The 17,977-nt window shown below is 48.7% G+C and overlaps 1 protein-coding gene across 2 annotated transcripts in view; it reads left to right on the top strand.

The window, feature by feature from the left end:
- MTCL2 (microtubule crosslinking factor 2) overlaps positions 1-17,977 on the top strand; it is an 84,721-nt gene that overhangs the window by 58,430 nt on the left and 8,314 nt on the right. For both annotated transcript variants that reach the window (XM_010591664.3, XM_064276051.1), the window contains 6 exons: positions 4,640-4,744; positions 5,736-5,903; positions 7,211-7,462; positions 11,905-11,976; positions 13,040-13,110; positions 14,412-15,762. In XM_010591664.3, coding sequence (XP_010589966.2) covers positions 4,640-4,744; positions 5,736-5,903; positions 7,211-7,462; positions 11,905-11,976; positions 13,040-13,110; positions 14,412-15,762 — 2,019 coding nt within the window. The remainder of the gene's footprint in view (positions 1-4,639; positions 4,745-5,735; positions 5,904-7,210; positions 7,463-11,904; positions 11,977-13,039; positions 13,111-14,411; positions 15,763-17,977) is intronic.

The raw sequence follows: 17,977 nt of genomic DNA, 5'->3' as shown, positions 1-17,977 counted from the left end.
TCTGTGCCTCATCCTCTCTTTCACTCAGCTTAGATTAGACCCACCCTACTGCAGTTAACTCCTCATGTTAATGATACGTCTTTAAAGACCTTATTTCCAAACAAGGCCATGTTCACAGGTACCAGGGGTTAGGACTTCAGCATATCTTTGTGGGGGGCATGATTCAATCCATAACATAGATTGACTTAAAAACATTAGATTTTAAGTACTTATAAGTGGCAGAAGCTGTGAAGAGTGGTGCTTTGGGAATGTGTGAAGCTTGGGAAAGTCTCGCGTGGCCCACTTATCCCTCAGCCTGTGCAGGAGATTTTGTTGTTCAAATTCCCTGCCTCCTTTCAGCAGCTCTCTAAGGATAAGGATGTCATAGTTGAGTTGGCACTGCTCACCTCGGTCTGGACCTTTTGGGTACAGGTTCCTCAGGCCACCCTCTGACTCCGGGTTCTCTCTACAAACCCCTTTCCCGATCCAGTGTGGTGGGGCCAGCAGCACTTTTCAAGTTGCCAGTACCTTTGTCACCAGTCCCCCAGAGTAGCCTAAGTGCCCCAGAGAATCAGGATGCTGGTTAGACCTAAGCCTGTAGCAAGAGTGTGCATCTTCCTCCCGCCAGTGGGGCTCACAGTCCCTCTCACAGGCCAGCCTCCTCCCCGTGGCCACTTGGGAGAATCACTAAAAAAAAAAAAAAAAAACCATCATTAAATGGACCCATTCTCTGCTGTCCTGGAGCACCTGACACTGAGGTGCCATTGTCAGAAGCAGCCCAAGAGCCCAGCAAGGGCACCCCTCTGAGCATCAGCCTTTGTGACTTTCTTGGTCTGCTTTCTTTTCCATGGCATTTGAAAACCTAGGACCCTCCTCTCCTGTTTGGAAGTCCCACAGGCCTCTGGATGAAGCCTAATTTTGGCTGCTTGGGAAGATGCTCTCCTAAATCCCCAACAGCATTGCCTCCAGGCCACACAGGCTGTATTTTAAGTCAGTTTGTCTCAGGCAAACCCTCTACATTTGGTGAAAATCTTCTTAGCAATTTCTATGTGCTGGAATAACAGAGAGAGAAACTTACTTTATAGAGCTATGTATAGGTGAGTGTATACATATGCACATGTGGACACACATACTTTAGGGAAAAAAGGGGTTACGCATAGAAAATGAAATAGTATATATATGTGTCCATAACTAATAGAAATGCAAATATTTAGCAAAATAGACATAAGATACAAACATAACCATATATATTATAAAAATAGAAATGTGTATGTATGTATATAAAGAATATGCATATTCACATATGCAGAATTAAAGATATACATAGGTATATATTTGAGAATCATAACTCTCATATATCAAGTATTTATCTTGTCCTGGGCACTGTGCTAAGTGCTTTAAGTGGATTTTTGCATTTCACTTTTATGAATATCCTGCAAGAGGAATACAATTATTATCCCCATTCTACTATAGATATGGAAACCCTGGTGGCCTAGTGCTTAAGTGCTATGACTGCTAAACAAAGGGTCGGCAGTTCGAATCCGCCGGGCGCTCCTTGGAAACTCTGTGGGCCAGTTCTACTCTGTCCTATAGGGTCTCTATGAGTCGGAATCGACTCAGTGGCACTGGGTTTCGTTTTTTATAGATACAGATTTTTGGTTCCTAATCCTCAATTCGGAAACCCTGGTGGTGTAGTGGTTAAGTGCTACGACTGCTAACCAAGAGACTGGCAGTTCGAATCTGCCAGGTACTCCTTGGAAACTCTATGGGGCAGTTCTACTCTGTCCTATACAGTCTTTATGAGTCAGAATCGACTTGATGGCAGTGGGTTTGGTTTTTTGGGTTTAATCCTCAATTCTTAAATCCAGAAGTTCTGAAAGCTGACAGTGTTTGTGTGTGTGTATCTCAGTTGGCAAAACTTGACCTAACATTCATTTGGCAGCAAAACCTTTATCCCGCTTCATATTCATATTCGTAAGTTTGTGGGGGAATATTAATGTGCTTGAACATGGGGTGTTTCCCTAGTCTCTGCTGGGGCCGTTACACAATCTGCAGCGCAGGCACCTGTTCTAGGTTGTGTTCTTTAGAGGATCAAGACCAAAAACCAAACCAAACCCACTGCTGTTGAGTCGATTCCAACTCATAGTGACCAGTGAAGTGTATGTATAAATATATATAGAGATATTTACTTCAAGGAAATGGCTAACGCAATCGTAGGGGTTTGCAGGTCCCAAACCTGTGGCTCAGGTGGCAGGCTGAATGCTTCTCCTGATTCACGTGGTAGCAGGGGATGGCGAATCCAAAATCTGCTGGTCAGGCTGCAGGCTGCTGTCTAACAGTGTTGTGGGAGCTGGTAAATTCAAAATCTGCAGGGCAGGCACCTGAATGAAGGCTTCTCCAAGAACCGGAGGTCAAACCATGAGATGAGTGCAGGATGGAGAGAGAACATGAGCTTTACCAGAACGTCCATATGTATTGGATGCAGGCCACACCCCCAAAGAAACTCCCTTCCAACTGATTGGTTGCTCACATCATATCACAAAATGGAGGATGATGACATAATATCTGCCAAACCACTGAGAATCATGGCCTAGCCAAGTTGACACATAGCATTAAACGTCACAGCATTATATTATCTTTCTGAATCCTGAAAAATTTTGAATTCCAAACACACCTGATCCCCAAGGATTTCAGAAGAGGAACTGTGCACCTATATATTGACAATTAAAAACAATGTTTAGATGCTTGTGACCAGTGATGGAATTGGGGTGTTTATTCATACAGACCCTGAACCCCATTACATGCTTCCCAGCCTCAGTGTATTCTTTGAATTTGAAGCCCTTCTTAATTTGGTTTTCTAGGACATCACACTTTCTTGGCTTCCTTCCACCGTGCTGGTTACTCTCTCAGTCTCCTTTAACAGTTTCTCCTTTTCTCTCTGACCTGACCTCTTAACATCAGGGTACCTAGCCCTCAGCCTCATCTCTTCTTTACCTATATTTACTCACTTATGGAGCTCATCCAGCCTCATGGCTTTAAATGGCCTTATTGGACACTGAGTTCCAAATTTATGCCTCCAGCCTAGATGTCTCTCATGAACCTCAGATTTGTATAACCAGCCCTCCACTGGATGGGATCTCTTGGGTGTCTAGTAAGCTTCTCGAACTTAATATGTCCAAAACCAAACTCCCGATCTTACCTCCAAACCTGGTCTTCCTGTAGTTAATGGCAATTCCTCCTTGCCTCAGGCCAAAAACCTTAGAGGCCTCTTCAGCTCTTCTCTCTCTCCTCACACCTTTCCAATTTGTCAGCAGGTCCTGACAGCTCTACTTCCAAAATCTATACAGAATTTAACCAGGCTCCACTTCCTCCACTGCCCCATGGTACAAGTCACTGTCACCTCTTGCCTGCGTTATTGTCATAGCCTAAGTGGCCTCTCTGCTTCTGCTCTTGCAGTGCGTGTTACACAGCTGCAGGGGAACCATGTGAATGATACACACGTGGAGTTATGCATTATAGGGCTCTGTTGCTACCCTGTAATGTGTCTCAATGTGGCAGCTAGAGTGATCTTATAAAAATAAGGTCAGATTGTGTCATGGGTTCGCAGTCCTTCCCTGGCTCCTACTTTACCCAGAGCAAAAGCCAAAGTCCTAGTCAACCAGACATTGTTCCCTATACCTCTCTCGCTTCCTTCCTGCTGTTCCTCAAACAGCCATGTTCCTACCTCAGGGCCTTTGCCTTTGCTGTGCCCTCTTCCTGGAACTCTCTTCCTCCAGGTATTCACATGGCTTATTCTCTTACCTCCTTCAGAACCTTGCCCAAATATCACCTTCTCTGTAAAGCCTTCCTGGACTACCCACACCCAGCACATCCTAGCTCCTTTCCCTGCTCTGTTTCTCTCCATAACCTACCACTGCATGACATTCATTATATTTAAGTGACGTGTCATACATTTCCCTTATTTATTTGTTTGTCTCCCTGCTACTGGAAGGTAAGGCTGAAGAGGGCCTGGATTTTTGTCTATCTTGCTCACTGATGTATCCCCAGCTCCTGACCCAGGGCCTGACACATGGTAGGTTTTCAATAAATACGTGGTGAATGAACACCCCTTTTGGAAGGTGGCTTCCTTCCACTTTGTTCCCACCCCGAGTTAATACCTTTGTCTCTTTGGCTAGCCGTGGACACTGCCCAGAACCCGTCAGCAACAAACTGCCCTCCCAAGAAGAGTCCCTCTGCCCACCCAAACCTTTGTTGCCCTCGTCTGTAATCATGGGAGCACCTGTGGCCCTTTTGTTCCAACCACAGTGCCCACTTGTCCCAGCCTGTCAGTGTGGCTATTTCTGAATAACTCTCAGGGACGCCTCCTGGTCCCTGGGCAGAGGAGATGGTGTGGGAGGCCAGGCGCCCTGACTGTCCGGCTACGCTCCTTGGCCTAGATGGTGCTGGGAAGTCAAAGTTAAGATTTGTGAAACCTGTGCGGAGCTGGGGTGTCCTTGGTCCATCTTGTACCATAAGCCTTCCCATTCCTCCTTCCTGCCTGACTGTGCTGGGAGCCTCCTTCCTATCTGGGCCACTAGCCAGAAGCCCCTCACCCTAAGGACTGGGGCCCCAAGCACGATACCCTCCCACCGCCTGTTGAGTATGGTTTTTTACAAAATAGGTAAATAGCATGAAGGAACTATACCTGCTGATGGAGGAGGAGGAGTTAAACGCCCAGCATGGTGATAACAAAACCTGCACGGGGGACAGCTGGACCCAGAACACGGTACATTCTCCACCCCTTCCCCATCCTGTCCTGTCCACTTGTTCCTTTGTCCATTTAGTGGTCACTTCCTACTGCCTTCTCTGACCCCAGCCCTAGTCTGGGAGCTGGAACTGCCAAGGGTTATTGTGTGGTCACCAGGCCTCAGATGCCCAGTAGTGTGGGGTACATAAGTCATCTCAGGACAGTGACAGAGGGCCAGATGAGGGACTGTGGGATCCCAGGAGAGAAAGCAGTTGTTTGGAGTGTAGGGGACAGTATCACAGAGAAGGAAAGCATCATAGGAGGTGGATTTTTAAGGATAAATAGGAGCTTGCTTGATAGAGAGTAGGGAAGGCCATTCTGGGCCAAGAGAACTGTGTGTGCAAAGAGGTGTGGCAAGGTATTCTGGGATTGGCTGGAGCTTGGGATGTACATGGAAGGGGTAAGGACATGAGGCTGGATAATATGCAGAAGTGCCTTGTGGTCTGGCATTCGGGATCTCTCAAATCAAGCTATGGGGCAGAGGGAGCAGTGGGGTTAGGTTCTGAGGGGGCACACAGTGACCCAGGGGTGCGGGTGGGAAGTAAGGTTAGGGACCCAGGAGAGATTTGGGACTCAGTCAGGCACAGTTGGGGAGTTTCCTGGTTCAGACTCCCCATCTGGCCTGCAGTGGGTCAGAGAGGCAGATCCTGGGCAGGGAGAACAACCCAAGGCCTAGATGCCATGGAGCCTGGAAGAAGCCAGGGCTTAGCTCAGAGTTAGGCTAAGGGATTATTACCGTAACTGCAGATATTTTTGTTTATGTGAGGCTGGGACGCATGCTGGCCTAGGAGGTGGTCAGAGCGAGGCTTGTCATGCCCATTTTATGGATGAGATGACATAGATAGGTCGTGGGACTTGCCCAAGGCCTGGTAGAGTCCCAGGCTAGACTCCTTGGTAAATGCTCTGAGACCCAGACTCCCTTCCCTGCCCCTCCAAAATCTCCTGACCCAAGCCTTGCCCCTGTCCACAGCCCAATGAGTACATCAAGACACTGGCTGACATGAAGGTGACACTGAAAGAGCTGTGCTCGCTGCTCCGGGATGAGCGCCGTGGTCTGATCGAGCTTCAGCAGCAGTTTGCCAAGGCCAAGGCCACCTGGGAGACCGAGCGGGCAGAACTCAAGGGCCACACTGCCCAGGTGAGTCCCCCACCCCACTTGCTCCTATCTCAGCCATACCCCCAACTGTCAGATCTGGGAGCAGGATGCCCAGACTATGCTTCTGGAAACATAGGAACCCCATCACTTCATTTTGTGGCCCAGAGAGAGCAAGAGACTTGCCTAGAGTCACACAGCAAGGGTGCCAGAAATAGTGGGGACAAGGAGTCACTGGACCAGGGAGATAAGATGGGGGATTGACAAAAAGGTATGGGGACACCTCTGTCCAACCTGAGGTTCACAGTGGGGGCCAAATGCTTAAGTGCCCTATTCACACCAGGCGATGTCCTTCACACGCATGCCCAGACTCCTGCTGCCTGCTGGCCTTATTTACTTCTTCCTCTTGGGAAACCCTGGTGGTGTAATGGCTAAGAGCTACGGCTGCTAACCACAAGGTCAGCAGTTCGAATCTACCAGGCGCTCCTTGGAAACCCTATGGAGCAGTTCCACTCTGTCCTTCAGGGTCGTTAAGAGTTGGAATCGACTTGACGGCAGTGGGTTTGGTTTTTTGTTTTCTCATCCGTATATCCCTTTACCCCCTGCTACCTGGCTCTGCTTTGTTCCCTCCATTCAACTGTGGGACTCCCTCCAACAACTGAGTATGACCAAACAAGCCTTAACCAGGAGTCCTGGGAGTTTGGTGTCTGCTAATGTGCTTGGGGGCAAGTTGCTGCCCCTCTCTGGTCTGAAAAAGTGAGAAAGTAGGCTTCCTCCTATTCAGAGACAATGCTCTGACCCATAACTCTGCAAGGTCAGGGCCCAGGTTCCTCCAACTTGCCCCTGCTGCAGGCTGCCTTCCCAGGCCTCACGGGCGCCTTGGAGGTAGGTATCTGATTATCTCTGCTAGGAAGGGGACAAAACAGGCCCAGAGCAGTTTAGCTTCTTTTCTAAGGTCACCCAGCAAGTAAGCGGCCTGACCCTCATTCCTGAAACCTCTGCCCCGCCTTGTTGCGCACAGCCATGATCCTTACCTTCTTCCCAGTTCCCACAGATTCTGGCTTCTAGGTGTCACAGTTCTTTCCTCATAACCCTCCCTACAGATCTTATGGCTCCTGTCCATCTGGGCATTTCCTAGTGTCCATTGCTCCATCTGACCCCCTCAAACCCAGCCATTCCAGATGCCGTTACCCCTGGGAACCTGACTGGCCCCAAGGCTTAACATCTCAGGCCACAGCACAGGATTGTGGGGTACATTGATTTATGAGGCTAAAACCCAGGATGGAGGAAAGAGGAAGGGAGAGAGAAGGGTCCTCCTGGTGCCAGCCACCCAGTCTGCACTTCTTTTGCAGATGGAGCTGAAAGCCGGGAAGGGGGCTGGAGAGCGGTCAGGGCCCGAATGGAAGGCAGCCCTACAGAGAGAGCGTGAGGAGCAGCAGCACCTGCTGGCTGAGTCTTACAGCGCTGTCATGGAGCTGACGCGGCAGCTGCAGATCAGTGAGCGCAACTGGAGCCAGGAGAAGCTGCAACTTGTGGAGCGGCTACAGGGTGAGAAGCAGCAGGTGGAGCAGCAGGTGAAGGAGCTGCAGAACCGCCTGAGCCAGGTGAGGCCTGCCCTAGCCCAAGCTGACTGAAGTCACAAGGAGAAGTCACTGTAACAAAAGTCCAGAGGTAGTGTCTCCCTCAGGTATAGCTGGGTGTAGGTGTTCAGACAATGAGGTCCAGCCAGGAACAGGATCTCCTTCAGCTGTAGCTGGGTCCAGGTGCTCAGACAATGAGGTTCAGAGTAATGATCCCTTCAGCTATAGCTGGATCCAGGTGCTTAAGCAATGAGGTACAGGGGTAGCATTTCCTTCAGGTATAGCTGGATCCAGGTGTCCAGAGACTGCAGAAGGGACTAAGGCTTTCTCTTTGTCTCAGTCTTTTGGGCTTGTTATCCTCTGTGCTAGCTTTCTTTGTAAGCAAGCTACTCCCAAGATGGCCACTGCTCATTTTGTGCTTATATCTTACAACTTAGTAATTGCAATGGGAAGAGTTTCTCTTTTCCATGAGACTCTGATTGGCCAGGTTTGAGTCATGTTCCCACCCCTGGAGTCCACCAAAACCCAGGAACCAAGAGGGAGGAACCAAAGGTGGTTCCCTGTGGGAAAACTGGAGTCCTCTAACCAAAAGAGAGGAGAGAGAAAAAGTAATCATTGACCACTACACCCACACTAGAGTTCACATCATGCACCCAGCTCCACTTACCAAGCTGCTATATACCACTCTATTTATTTTGACTTTTTCCTTTATTTATTTCTTTGTTATTTTGGCAAAAAGTATGTAACAAAATAATTGCCACTTTAGCCATTTTTAAGTGTATAATTCAGTTACATTAATCACTTTCACCATGTTGTAGAACCATCACCACTATCCATTTCCAAATTTTTTCTTATCACCCCAACAGAAACTCAGTGCCCCTTTAACCAATAATCTGCCATCACCACCACCCTCAGCCCCTGGTAACCACTAACCTACTTTTGTTTTCTTTGCTTTACTTTTTTTTAAAAAATATTTTATTGTGTTTTAGGTGAAAGTTTATACAGCAAATTAGGTTCCCATTTAACAATTTTTGTACAAATTGTTCTGTGACATTGGTTATAATTTTTAAAATGTGTCAGCATTCTCATTATTTCCATTCTGCTTCCCTTTTATCTAGCTTCCCTGCCCCTCTTTGCCTTCTCATCTTTGCTTTGGGTAAATGTTGACCTTTTGGTCTCATATAGTTGATTAAGGGAGCACCTTCCTCACAGATGATATGGTTTATTTTATAAGCCAATCTATTGTTTGGCTGAAAGGAGACTCTGGGAGTGGTGCTTTACTTTTTAATTACATAAATCAAAACTTCATATAAGACCCAAACATTAATAAAAATTTACTCTAACCCACTCCCTCCCTTTCTTGATATTTAAATTAATATCCACAGCAATATTTTTTTAATCAGAAGTTGAATCATACATGTTGGCTACACTTTGCCTCTTTTATGAAGAACTGATCAGTCTCATTCTGTTTAACTGCTGCTTAGCGTCCCCAGTATGAAGGCACCATAAGTTACTGTTCCATATTAAGGAAATCTAATTTCCAGTTTTTCACTGTTAAAAGCAGTACCACAATGAACATCCCCACACGATTTTCTTTGTTTGTAAATGGACGTGCATGAGTATATCAGTAGGATAGATTCCTCGAAGTGAAATTGCTAGGTCCAAAGGCATACACCTTTATATTTGATGGAAATTTCCAGGCTGGCCTTCCCAACAGCAGCACGGCAAGAAGGGCCCTGTTTTGCCTTATCTTTGCCAGTTCTTGCTATTCCCAGTCTTTAAAATGTCTGCCAGTTTCATAGTGTAAAATGCTATCTCATTGTTTAAATTTGCATTTCTCTGATTGCTAGTCAAGGGTTAGCATCTTTCCATGAATTTGTTGACTGCCTTTCTTCTTCCATGTGTTATCTCTGATCCTCTGGCAGTCCTCAAAGGTTGCTGTCACTAAACCCGTTTTTCAGATGAGAGGACTGAGGTGAAATGATTTGCCCCCAAGACATACAGTGAGTAAGGGGCAGGACCAGGATCTGGCAGAACTTGGAAATCTGGTGAGTTCCTGATCCTGTGCCCTACCCACTCCCCTGCAGGGACAGAACTCCCCTCGGGGTCACCGCCACTAGGAATCTGTGCTTGGCGAGTGCAGGACAGCATCCAAAGTCAGAACAGTCCATGTACTACGTGAAAAGCAGATAAGATGCATCTATTTGTACCATCGGCCCAAATTCCTTTCTAGCCACTAAAACCCATTGCTGTTGAGTCGATTCTGGTTCATAGTGACCCTGTAGGACAGAGCAGAACTGCCGCCATAGGATTTCTAAGGCTATAAATCTTTACGGAAGCAGACTGTCACATCTTTCTCCTGCAGAGCAGCCGGTGGGTTTGAATTGCTGACCTTTTGGTTAGCAGCTAATTGCTTTAACCACTGTGCCACCAGGGCTCCCTAAATTCCTCTCTAGAAAATCTTTTTATTATATTAACACAAAATATTTTAATACTTGTTCTGAAATCATGAGACAAGCTGCATGACATACCTGAGAAACATGTAGCAGCCCACAGGTGGTGGGTGCGTCCTGCGGGCTTATCAGGGCACAGAGTCTGGGTGCCACCATTGTTCCACATCAGGGGATCCTGCGTGGGACTGGCTGGCCCTTGAGCTCTGGCCTCCTGTGTCTCTCTGACACTCCTTGGCCGCCTCCACTTCAAACCAGGCCCCAAAAAGCAGCCTCCTTCTTTGAACTGAACTACCCATCTAACTGAAGCCTGCGAAAACCAGCCCTGTGAAAGCAGCTGCCAGGGTAGTTGGAGGGAAAGAGGTTCTGATTAGGAGCTCCATCCTCACCTGGCGCTGCCAGGTGCAACCCCTGCCAAGTCATGTCTGATCTCCAAGCTTCATCTATAGAACGGGAGGATGGTTGTTGACCTTCTCAACTGACAGGGCAGCTATAGAGGTGAAAGGAGATAGACATGAAAATACTTCGGGATAATTCAGAGTGCTCCCAAGATATCCCTCTGACTGGGGCTTGGTTTGATTCTGTGGTCTTCATCTGTCATTGCTGTCATTCACATGGGTGTTATTTTTGTTGTTTCCCTTATTACTATTTGTCTTGTGTTGGCTCCCAAGAAGCAAAGTCTGAGACATGGGTTCACATACAGGCAGGGCGACCAACCTGTCCCAGTTTGCCTGGGACTGGGAGTTTCCCATGTCTTTCAGCTTTAAAACTAGGACAGTAAATGAAGTGGAAAGAGGCAAAGCCTCCCAGTTTTCTCAGGACTCAGGGGTTTCTGGGATGTGAGACTTTCTGTGCTAAAACTGGGAACGTCCTGGGCAAACCAAGGTGGGTTGGTTGCTCTGTGTGCAAGTGATCTCTTGAGGGAAAGAGGAATGTGGGATAGGAGAGGGGAGGAGGTCAAGCAAGGATATACTTTGAGCTGAAGACCGCCCTCAGCCTGACCCTTTGGAGAGTTCTGGTGTATAAGTAGTAAATTGTCGCATAGAGTCTGCCCACGTTGAGGCAAGGGGCTGGCCTTCTGAGTGCCCTACATTAGTCTGTTATTGGCTGCAAGTGAGTTCCATTTGCCCAAGGCGATCCTCCCAAGAAGGTTACAGCAACAGGTGGGTGACAGGCTACCACACACAGGACCTGCTGTGCCACTGTGACTATCATTGCCACTCACTCAGCTGCACCACCTTGGGCAGTTCCTTTCCTTCTTTCAATCTTGAGCCTCTCACCTGTGAAATGGAAATGATAACGGTAACACCTTGTAAGGGTGCTGTGAAGATTAAATTAACTAATGTGTGAATAGCAAACGGGCTCCTTCACACACCACCTGGAGGTGACGGCGTACCAAGAGGGGTGGATCAGAGGCCAGCTCAGGGCTCAGCGGAAAAAGTGCCCCAGTTCCACTGGTGATAAGAACCATAGCGGGAGTATGAGGGTCTTGCATCTGTCATCCTGATGTGACATAGCTGCTGCTTAGCTGATAGAGCTGTTCCATGAATGGTAGCATGAATTAACGAAGTAATAACAACCGTTTCTACTGTAGTTGTAATGGCACCTATTGCCATGCCTGTGGAGCCCTGGTGGCTCAGTGGTTAAAGAGTTACAGAGTTATGGCTGCCAACCAAAAGACTGGCAGTTCGAATCCACTAGCCACTCCCTGGAAACCCTATGGGGCAGTTCTACTCTGTCCTGTAGGTTTGCTATGAGTTGGAATAGACTCGACGCCAGTGCGTTTGGCTTTTGGTATTACCAGGCTTGTAGATACTTGCTTTCACTATCATTCTTCAAATCCATTTCTACCTTATGAGTGGCTTGATGCTGCTGTGCACTGGGCAGATGGTTCCTGGTCCATGATCTGGGCCTTCCCTTGTGCTGCAGAGAGGAGCTGGGGCACAGCCCTGCACAGGGCGGGGCCCTGCTCACCAGCTTCCCTCCCACTGAGCCATCCGCTTTACCCTTGTCCAGTTGCAGAAGGCTGATGACACCTGGGTCCTGAAGCACTCAGACCTGGAGAAACAGGACAACAGCTGGAAAGAGGTGAGTAGGCTAGCTGATCGTCTGCTCTCTTCTTGGCTCCTGGCTACACCAGAAAGAAAGATGCTAACTCCACTCCCATAGGTTACATCTTTGCACCTTGGGCTCCTCCTCAGACCTGGGGTCTCTACTTCATGGTTCCTGCTTGTGGTTTCGGACCTGCAAAGGGCCCTCTCCATGCCTGATGGCTGGGTGCCTCTGTATGTATCCTTGGCCAGTTCCCTTGCCCTATCTTGCTTTCATTTTATGCCTCTCTGAAAAGCCAGGCTGTATGGTCTTGGGTAAGCCACTTTCCCTTTCTGGGCCCCAGTTGCCTAATTGGTAAGGTGAGAATCACATTCTCTGCCTTGGCCCAGCCCTGGTTGTAGAGATCAATGAGGTCACACTGGTGAAGTTTTCACATAAGCCTCAGGGGCATTGTCAATATAGCAACACACAGAATAACAAAGCTGAACACACAAGCCCTTTTGCTGAAGAAGTGGCATGTCAAGCAAAAGACTTGTTTGCAAGCAACAAAAACCATTTCTGGGAAGCTGAAACAGGAGAGGATTTTACTGGGGACTTGAGGGGCCTGGTGATGCAGGTTCGGAAAATCAGCATAGATCCAGGGGGGCTGTGCCTCTGGAACCAAGGGGAAACAAGCCCCTGAGCAGGAGCCACTGGGTCACTTCTGTCACCACTAACAGAACAACTGGCCACTGGATGCTTTGTTGCTGCTGCTGTCCTCAGAATAAGTTCTAAATGGACTCTTCCCCAGGGGCAGGTGGGGAGCTCTCTCTTGAAGCTCTGAGTGGCTGAGCTTAGAACACATACCCACACCCTCACTGCCAGGGAGAAGAAAGAATAACGGGGGGAAGGGGTTTAGATACATTGCAGGCAAAACTGACCAATGGGCATTGTAGATAATTGCTGATGTCCCTCCTATTCTACAGGTGAGGAGACTGAGGCATAGGGAGAAGCGACTTGTCCAGGGTCAGCCCCCACACTGGGAACACCCACAGTTCCTGTCACCTTCCCTTGGGGCTCTCACAGCTGGAACTGACCCTTGTTGTCTCTTCCCTGACAGGTGCACAGTGAGAAGACTCATGACAAGGGGGCTGTTTCTGAAGCTGAGATTGGGGGAACCAGCTTAAAGAGGTGCTGGCATCCCCTGCCCTGCTCTGCCTTGCCCTGCAGGCCCTCCCAGCCCTTTGCCTCTCTCCTCCCCCGTCCCATGTGCCCACCACTGCATCTCAGCAGGGGTGGGAGAGCAACAGGTTTCTGTGGAACCCGAGCCACCCAGGAGCTCGGAAGCTAGGGGTGATCAGGATTCCAGCCTGCGATTTTCTTGTTGGTTTGATTCTGAGCATGGAAAACTGGGACTCAGCATATCCTAGCTGGAGAGAAGCTCTCTCTCCATTCTGGCCTCTTGAGGTTCTTTCTTCCTATCTCTGGAGTTAGGAGAGTCAAGATGGATGTCCGTTCCTGGCATGAGTGAGCAGCATCCTTTGGGCCCAGCCCTGGGCTATGGTCGAGGGGCACATCCAGGCCTAAGGACCATGTCTCCACCAATGGGAAACCCACGAAAGGAGTGAGGGAAGCAGAAACCACCTGGGCCATACAGCAAGATGGGCCTTGGAGTTAGGAGGGGGGCTCTGGAGTCAAGAGTGCCAGGTCTGAATTCCAGCTCTGCCATTTCTAGCTCTGTGGCTTTGGGCCAGGACTCCCCCTCTCTGTCTGCTCACCTGAAAAGTGGGGATGTCTCCTGGAGTTTATGGGAGGAGTAACTGGTATGACACATGAGATGCATTTACAGAGGCCTGGCACTTTCAGTCATCAGGTAACAAAGGTGCCAAGTTCCTATCAGGAACCTTAAGGAATGTTGGTTTGGGACCCTCTAGAAGCAAACTCTGAGACAAGGATTTGAAAGCAAGTGGTTTATTTGGGAGAGGATTCCAGGAAACACTTGGAAGTGAAGCGAGGCAGCCCGTAGAGGAGTGTTATCAAGCAGGTTCTCCTGCGGGCAACTGGAGCTCAGTCTCACTGAGACACTCTGGGAGCCGATGTGGAATGTGCAACTCAGCAATCCCACCCCAGGAATAAGGAGCCGGGGGTATTTTTCCACCAAATCATCATGTGTTGTTTAATGAGGGTTGTGTCTAGGGACATTAACTCTGTGATATTTCCAGTTTCTCTGTGTGGAGGTTAGTATGCTCCCACAGCCAGACAAAAGCCCACAGGTAGAGAATGGCAGGTGTGCACATTATAGTTCTGGTTGTGTAGGTGTGAGTGTGGAGAGAGTATGAGGCAGGCCACCAACAGTGTCTTCTACAAGAAGTGAGCAAGACAGCCCTGGTCCTTGCCCTCCTGCCCCGTATGTTCCAGGGAGGTGGACCAGTGTGTTTTCTGGGTCTATGTTACCTTCCACTAATACCATTTTCCTCTTCTGCTCCTCCCAGGACCAAGTCTGTTTCTTCGATGTCTGAGTTTGAAAGTTTGCTTGACTGTTCCCCCTACCTTGCTGGCGAAGCTGCGCGGGGCAAGAAGCTGTCCAGCAATCCTGCCTTTGCCTTTGTGAGTCCTGAGTCAGTGGACCCAGAGAAGGATGCGAAGGAAAAGCCTGGACTATCACCACGGGATTGCAACCACCTGGGTGCAATGGCCTGTCATGACCCGTCGGGGAGACAAATGCAGCGCAGCTACACGGCTCCCGACAAGACAGGCATCCGCGTCTACTATAGCCCCCCAGTGGCCCGGCGCCTGGGTGTCCCTGTGGTCCACGATAAGGAGGGCAAAATCATCATTGAGCCTGGCTTCCTCTTCACCACGGCCAAGCCCAAAGAGTCGGCTGAGGCAGACGGGCTGGCTGAGAGCTCGTACGGCCGGTGGCTGTGCAACTTCTCCCGGCAGCGCCTGGATGGCAGCTCAGGGGGCGACCCCTCGACTGCTGGGCCCGGCTTCCCAGCGTCCCTGCATGACTTTGAGATGTCGGGCAACATGAGTGACGACATGAAGGAGATCACCAACTGTGTGCGCCAGGCCATGCGCTCGGGCTCGCTGGGGAGGAAAGTAAAGAGCACGTCCAGCCAAACGGTGGGCCTGGCCAGTGTGGGCACCCAGACCATCCGCACAGTCAGTGTGGGCCTGCAGACTGACCCACCCCGCAGCAGCCTCCAGAGCAAGAGCTGGTCACCCCGCAGCTCCTCGCTCGTCTCTGTGCGCAGCAAGCAGATCGCCTCCTCCCTGGACAAGGTCCATTCGCGCATTGAGCGGCCGTGCTGCTCACCCAAGTATGGCTCACCCAAGCTTCAGAGGCGCTCAGTGTCCAAGCTGGATAGCACCAAGGACCGTAGCCTGTGGAACCTGCACCAGAGTAAGCAGAACGGCTCGGCCTGGGCCCGCTCCACCACCACGAGGGACAGCCCCGTCTTGAGGAACATCAACGACGGGCTGTCCAGCCTCTTCAGCGTGGTGGAGCACTCGGGGAGCACTGAGTCTGTCTGGAAACTGGGTATGTCTGAGGCCCGGGCCAAGCCCGAGCCTCCCAAGTATGGCATTGTGCAGGAGTTCTTCCGCAATGTGTGCGGCCGAGCGCCAAGCCCCACCTCCGTGGCAGGGGAGGAGAGCACCAAGAAGTCGGAGCCCCTCTCTCCTGCCAGCTACCACCAGCCAGAGGGTGTGGCCAGGCTCCTGAACAAGAAGGCAGCCAAGTCAGGCAGCACTGAGGAGGTCAGGCCTACCCTGCTCCCCCAGGTGGGGAAGGATGGTGTCCTCCGGGACGGAGACGGAGCCCTAGTCCTTCCCAATGAGGTAGGTGGGTGGGGCCTGCCCTTTTTCTTGGGAGGTGGTGTTGGCTTATAAGATCCAAGCTCTTTTGGTTTTTCGACTTGAGGAATGTGGTTGTGTGTCTCAAAAAGTTCTTGTGCTGGTCTGGGATGGGGGTTGGAAGGCCTCAGACATGGAATGACACAGAGCTGATGGACACATGGTCTGAATACCAGGAAACTAGTGAGCATGGCTTAACCAGCCGCTTTACCAGAGACGGTCAGCATCCCATCTGGCTCTCTGCTCTTCTGCCACCCGATGGTATGCTGGAGCCAGTTGTGTGCATCTCCGTGTTCAGTAATATTACCTTGGAATATTTTGAAATCAGCCAGGGCAGTAGGATTTACACCATGAGAATTGGCAAACACTACGAATCAAGGCTCCTTGCTATCTTCCAGAAAGCAAGATGCTAAACATTTACTAGCACAACACTGCCCCACCCCACCAAGACTCCACACCTACTGTTCACATTTTCTCTGAGAATCTTTTGCTGCACACCTCACTCCTGAGTATATCCGGATATACTCCTGATTTAGTTAGGGATTATTTGCATATTAGTAAAAGAATGCATTTCAGTTCGGTTTGCAGAATGGAAGTCATCTCAGAAGAGTGCTAGAGGATCTTGTGGAACCGAAGGGCGGGGACCCAAAGGCCTTTAACAGTTTCTCTGTCCCTCTGCCCTCTCTTGAGCTGCATTTTCTCCGATGTCTTCTTCCTCTCTCTCTCTGCTGCATTTGCACATGGTTTAGTTGGGCTGTTCCAGCACCTCACAGAGACAGACTCAAATCCTTCTGTCCCAATTCCACCTTTCTGGAAGAAACTCTGATTGTTTCAGCTTGAATTGGGTGTATTCCTTGGTCCATTCAGCTGTGGCCAGGGGCAGTATCGTGGTCCACTGTGCACTCAGTAAAGGTTGTAGTCGGGCGCTCAGAGAAGTGAGAAGGGCTGTGTGGGGGATGGGCTGTGACTGACCCACAAGTCCATTTCCCCTGTTGTATGTTTAGGTGGTTTCTAGTTTTTCTCTATTATAAATATAATGCTGCTGTGAACATCTTGCTGCAAAAACATTTTTCCACATTTCCTACTATTTTCTTAGGCTTGAGTTGCAGGAATGGGATTCTAGGATAAAAATGTATGAATGCTTTTAAGGTATTTGGTAAGTGTTGCCAAATTATCTTTCAAAAGACTGTGTCTGATTTATACAGCTCCTAGTATGTGAACTCTTTCCTTCCACTCTCATCCAGCTGGCTGCATTTTAAAAAATCTTTTAAATATTTATTTTTTAATAACTTTAAAAAAGTTTTTTAGGTTTAATATGGTTTATTGATATAGTTTATTTTAAGTCTGTAAATATAGTTTAAGTTTAATATGTACTTGGAATCTCGGAGCCCTGGATCACTCTGCCCATACTGAGCATACTGTAAGCATACAGTTTACTGAATGTTCACAAACTGAGCACACCCATATAGCCTGCACCTATATCAAGAAACAACAGTACAAGGGTGGCTGTATTTTATTGTTTTTAAAGTTGATGCAGATATTTTTTCAATATATAAAAGGTGCATGCTACCTGTTGACCCTGTAGTTCTCCTTCTAGGACTGTAGCCTACGGAAATATTCACAGAGATGGAAAAAGATACTTGTATTTAAAAAAAAAAAAAAAAAGTACTGTATTACTAATAAAAATTGCTAACATTTATTGCATGCCTGAGGAGCCCTGGTGGCTTAGTGGTTAAAGTGCTCAGCTGCTAACCAAAAGGTCAGCAGTTTGAACCCACCAGCCACTCTGTGGAAGAAAGATGTGGTAGTCTGCTTCCATGAAGATTTACAGCTTTAGAAACCTATGGGGCAGTTCTACTCTGTCCTATAGGGTTGCTATGAGTCAGAATCAACTTGATGGACAGTGGTTTGGTTTTGGTTTTATTGAGTGCTTAGTAGACATTATGCCAAATGCTTTACATGCCTTACCAGATTTGACCCTCACAGCAACTTTGAAGAAGGTTTCATACCCCTCGTTTTAGACAGGAGGAAATCAAGGCTCAGAGAGGTTAAGTAACTTGTCCAAGGTCACACAGCCAGTCAGTGGAAGGTTTGGGATTTGATCCAAGTAGTCTGGTTCTAAAGCAGCACTTTTAACCACAATGCTTGTATATGTGTGTGTTGGTAATAGTAAAAAGAAAAAAAAAGGAAACTACCTAAA

The sequence above is a fragment of the Loxodonta africana genome, chromosome 24 (genome assembly GCF_030014295.1).
Source record: "Loxodonta africana isolate mLoxAfr1 chromosome 24, mLoxAfr1.hap2, whole genome shotgun sequence".
Taxonomy (NCBI): Eukaryota; Metazoa; Chordata; class Mammalia; order Proboscidea; family Elephantidae; genus Loxodonta; species Loxodonta africana.
The sequence above is the reverse complement of the archived record's forward strand: the minus strand, read 5'-3'. Positions and strand labels throughout refer to the sequence as shown.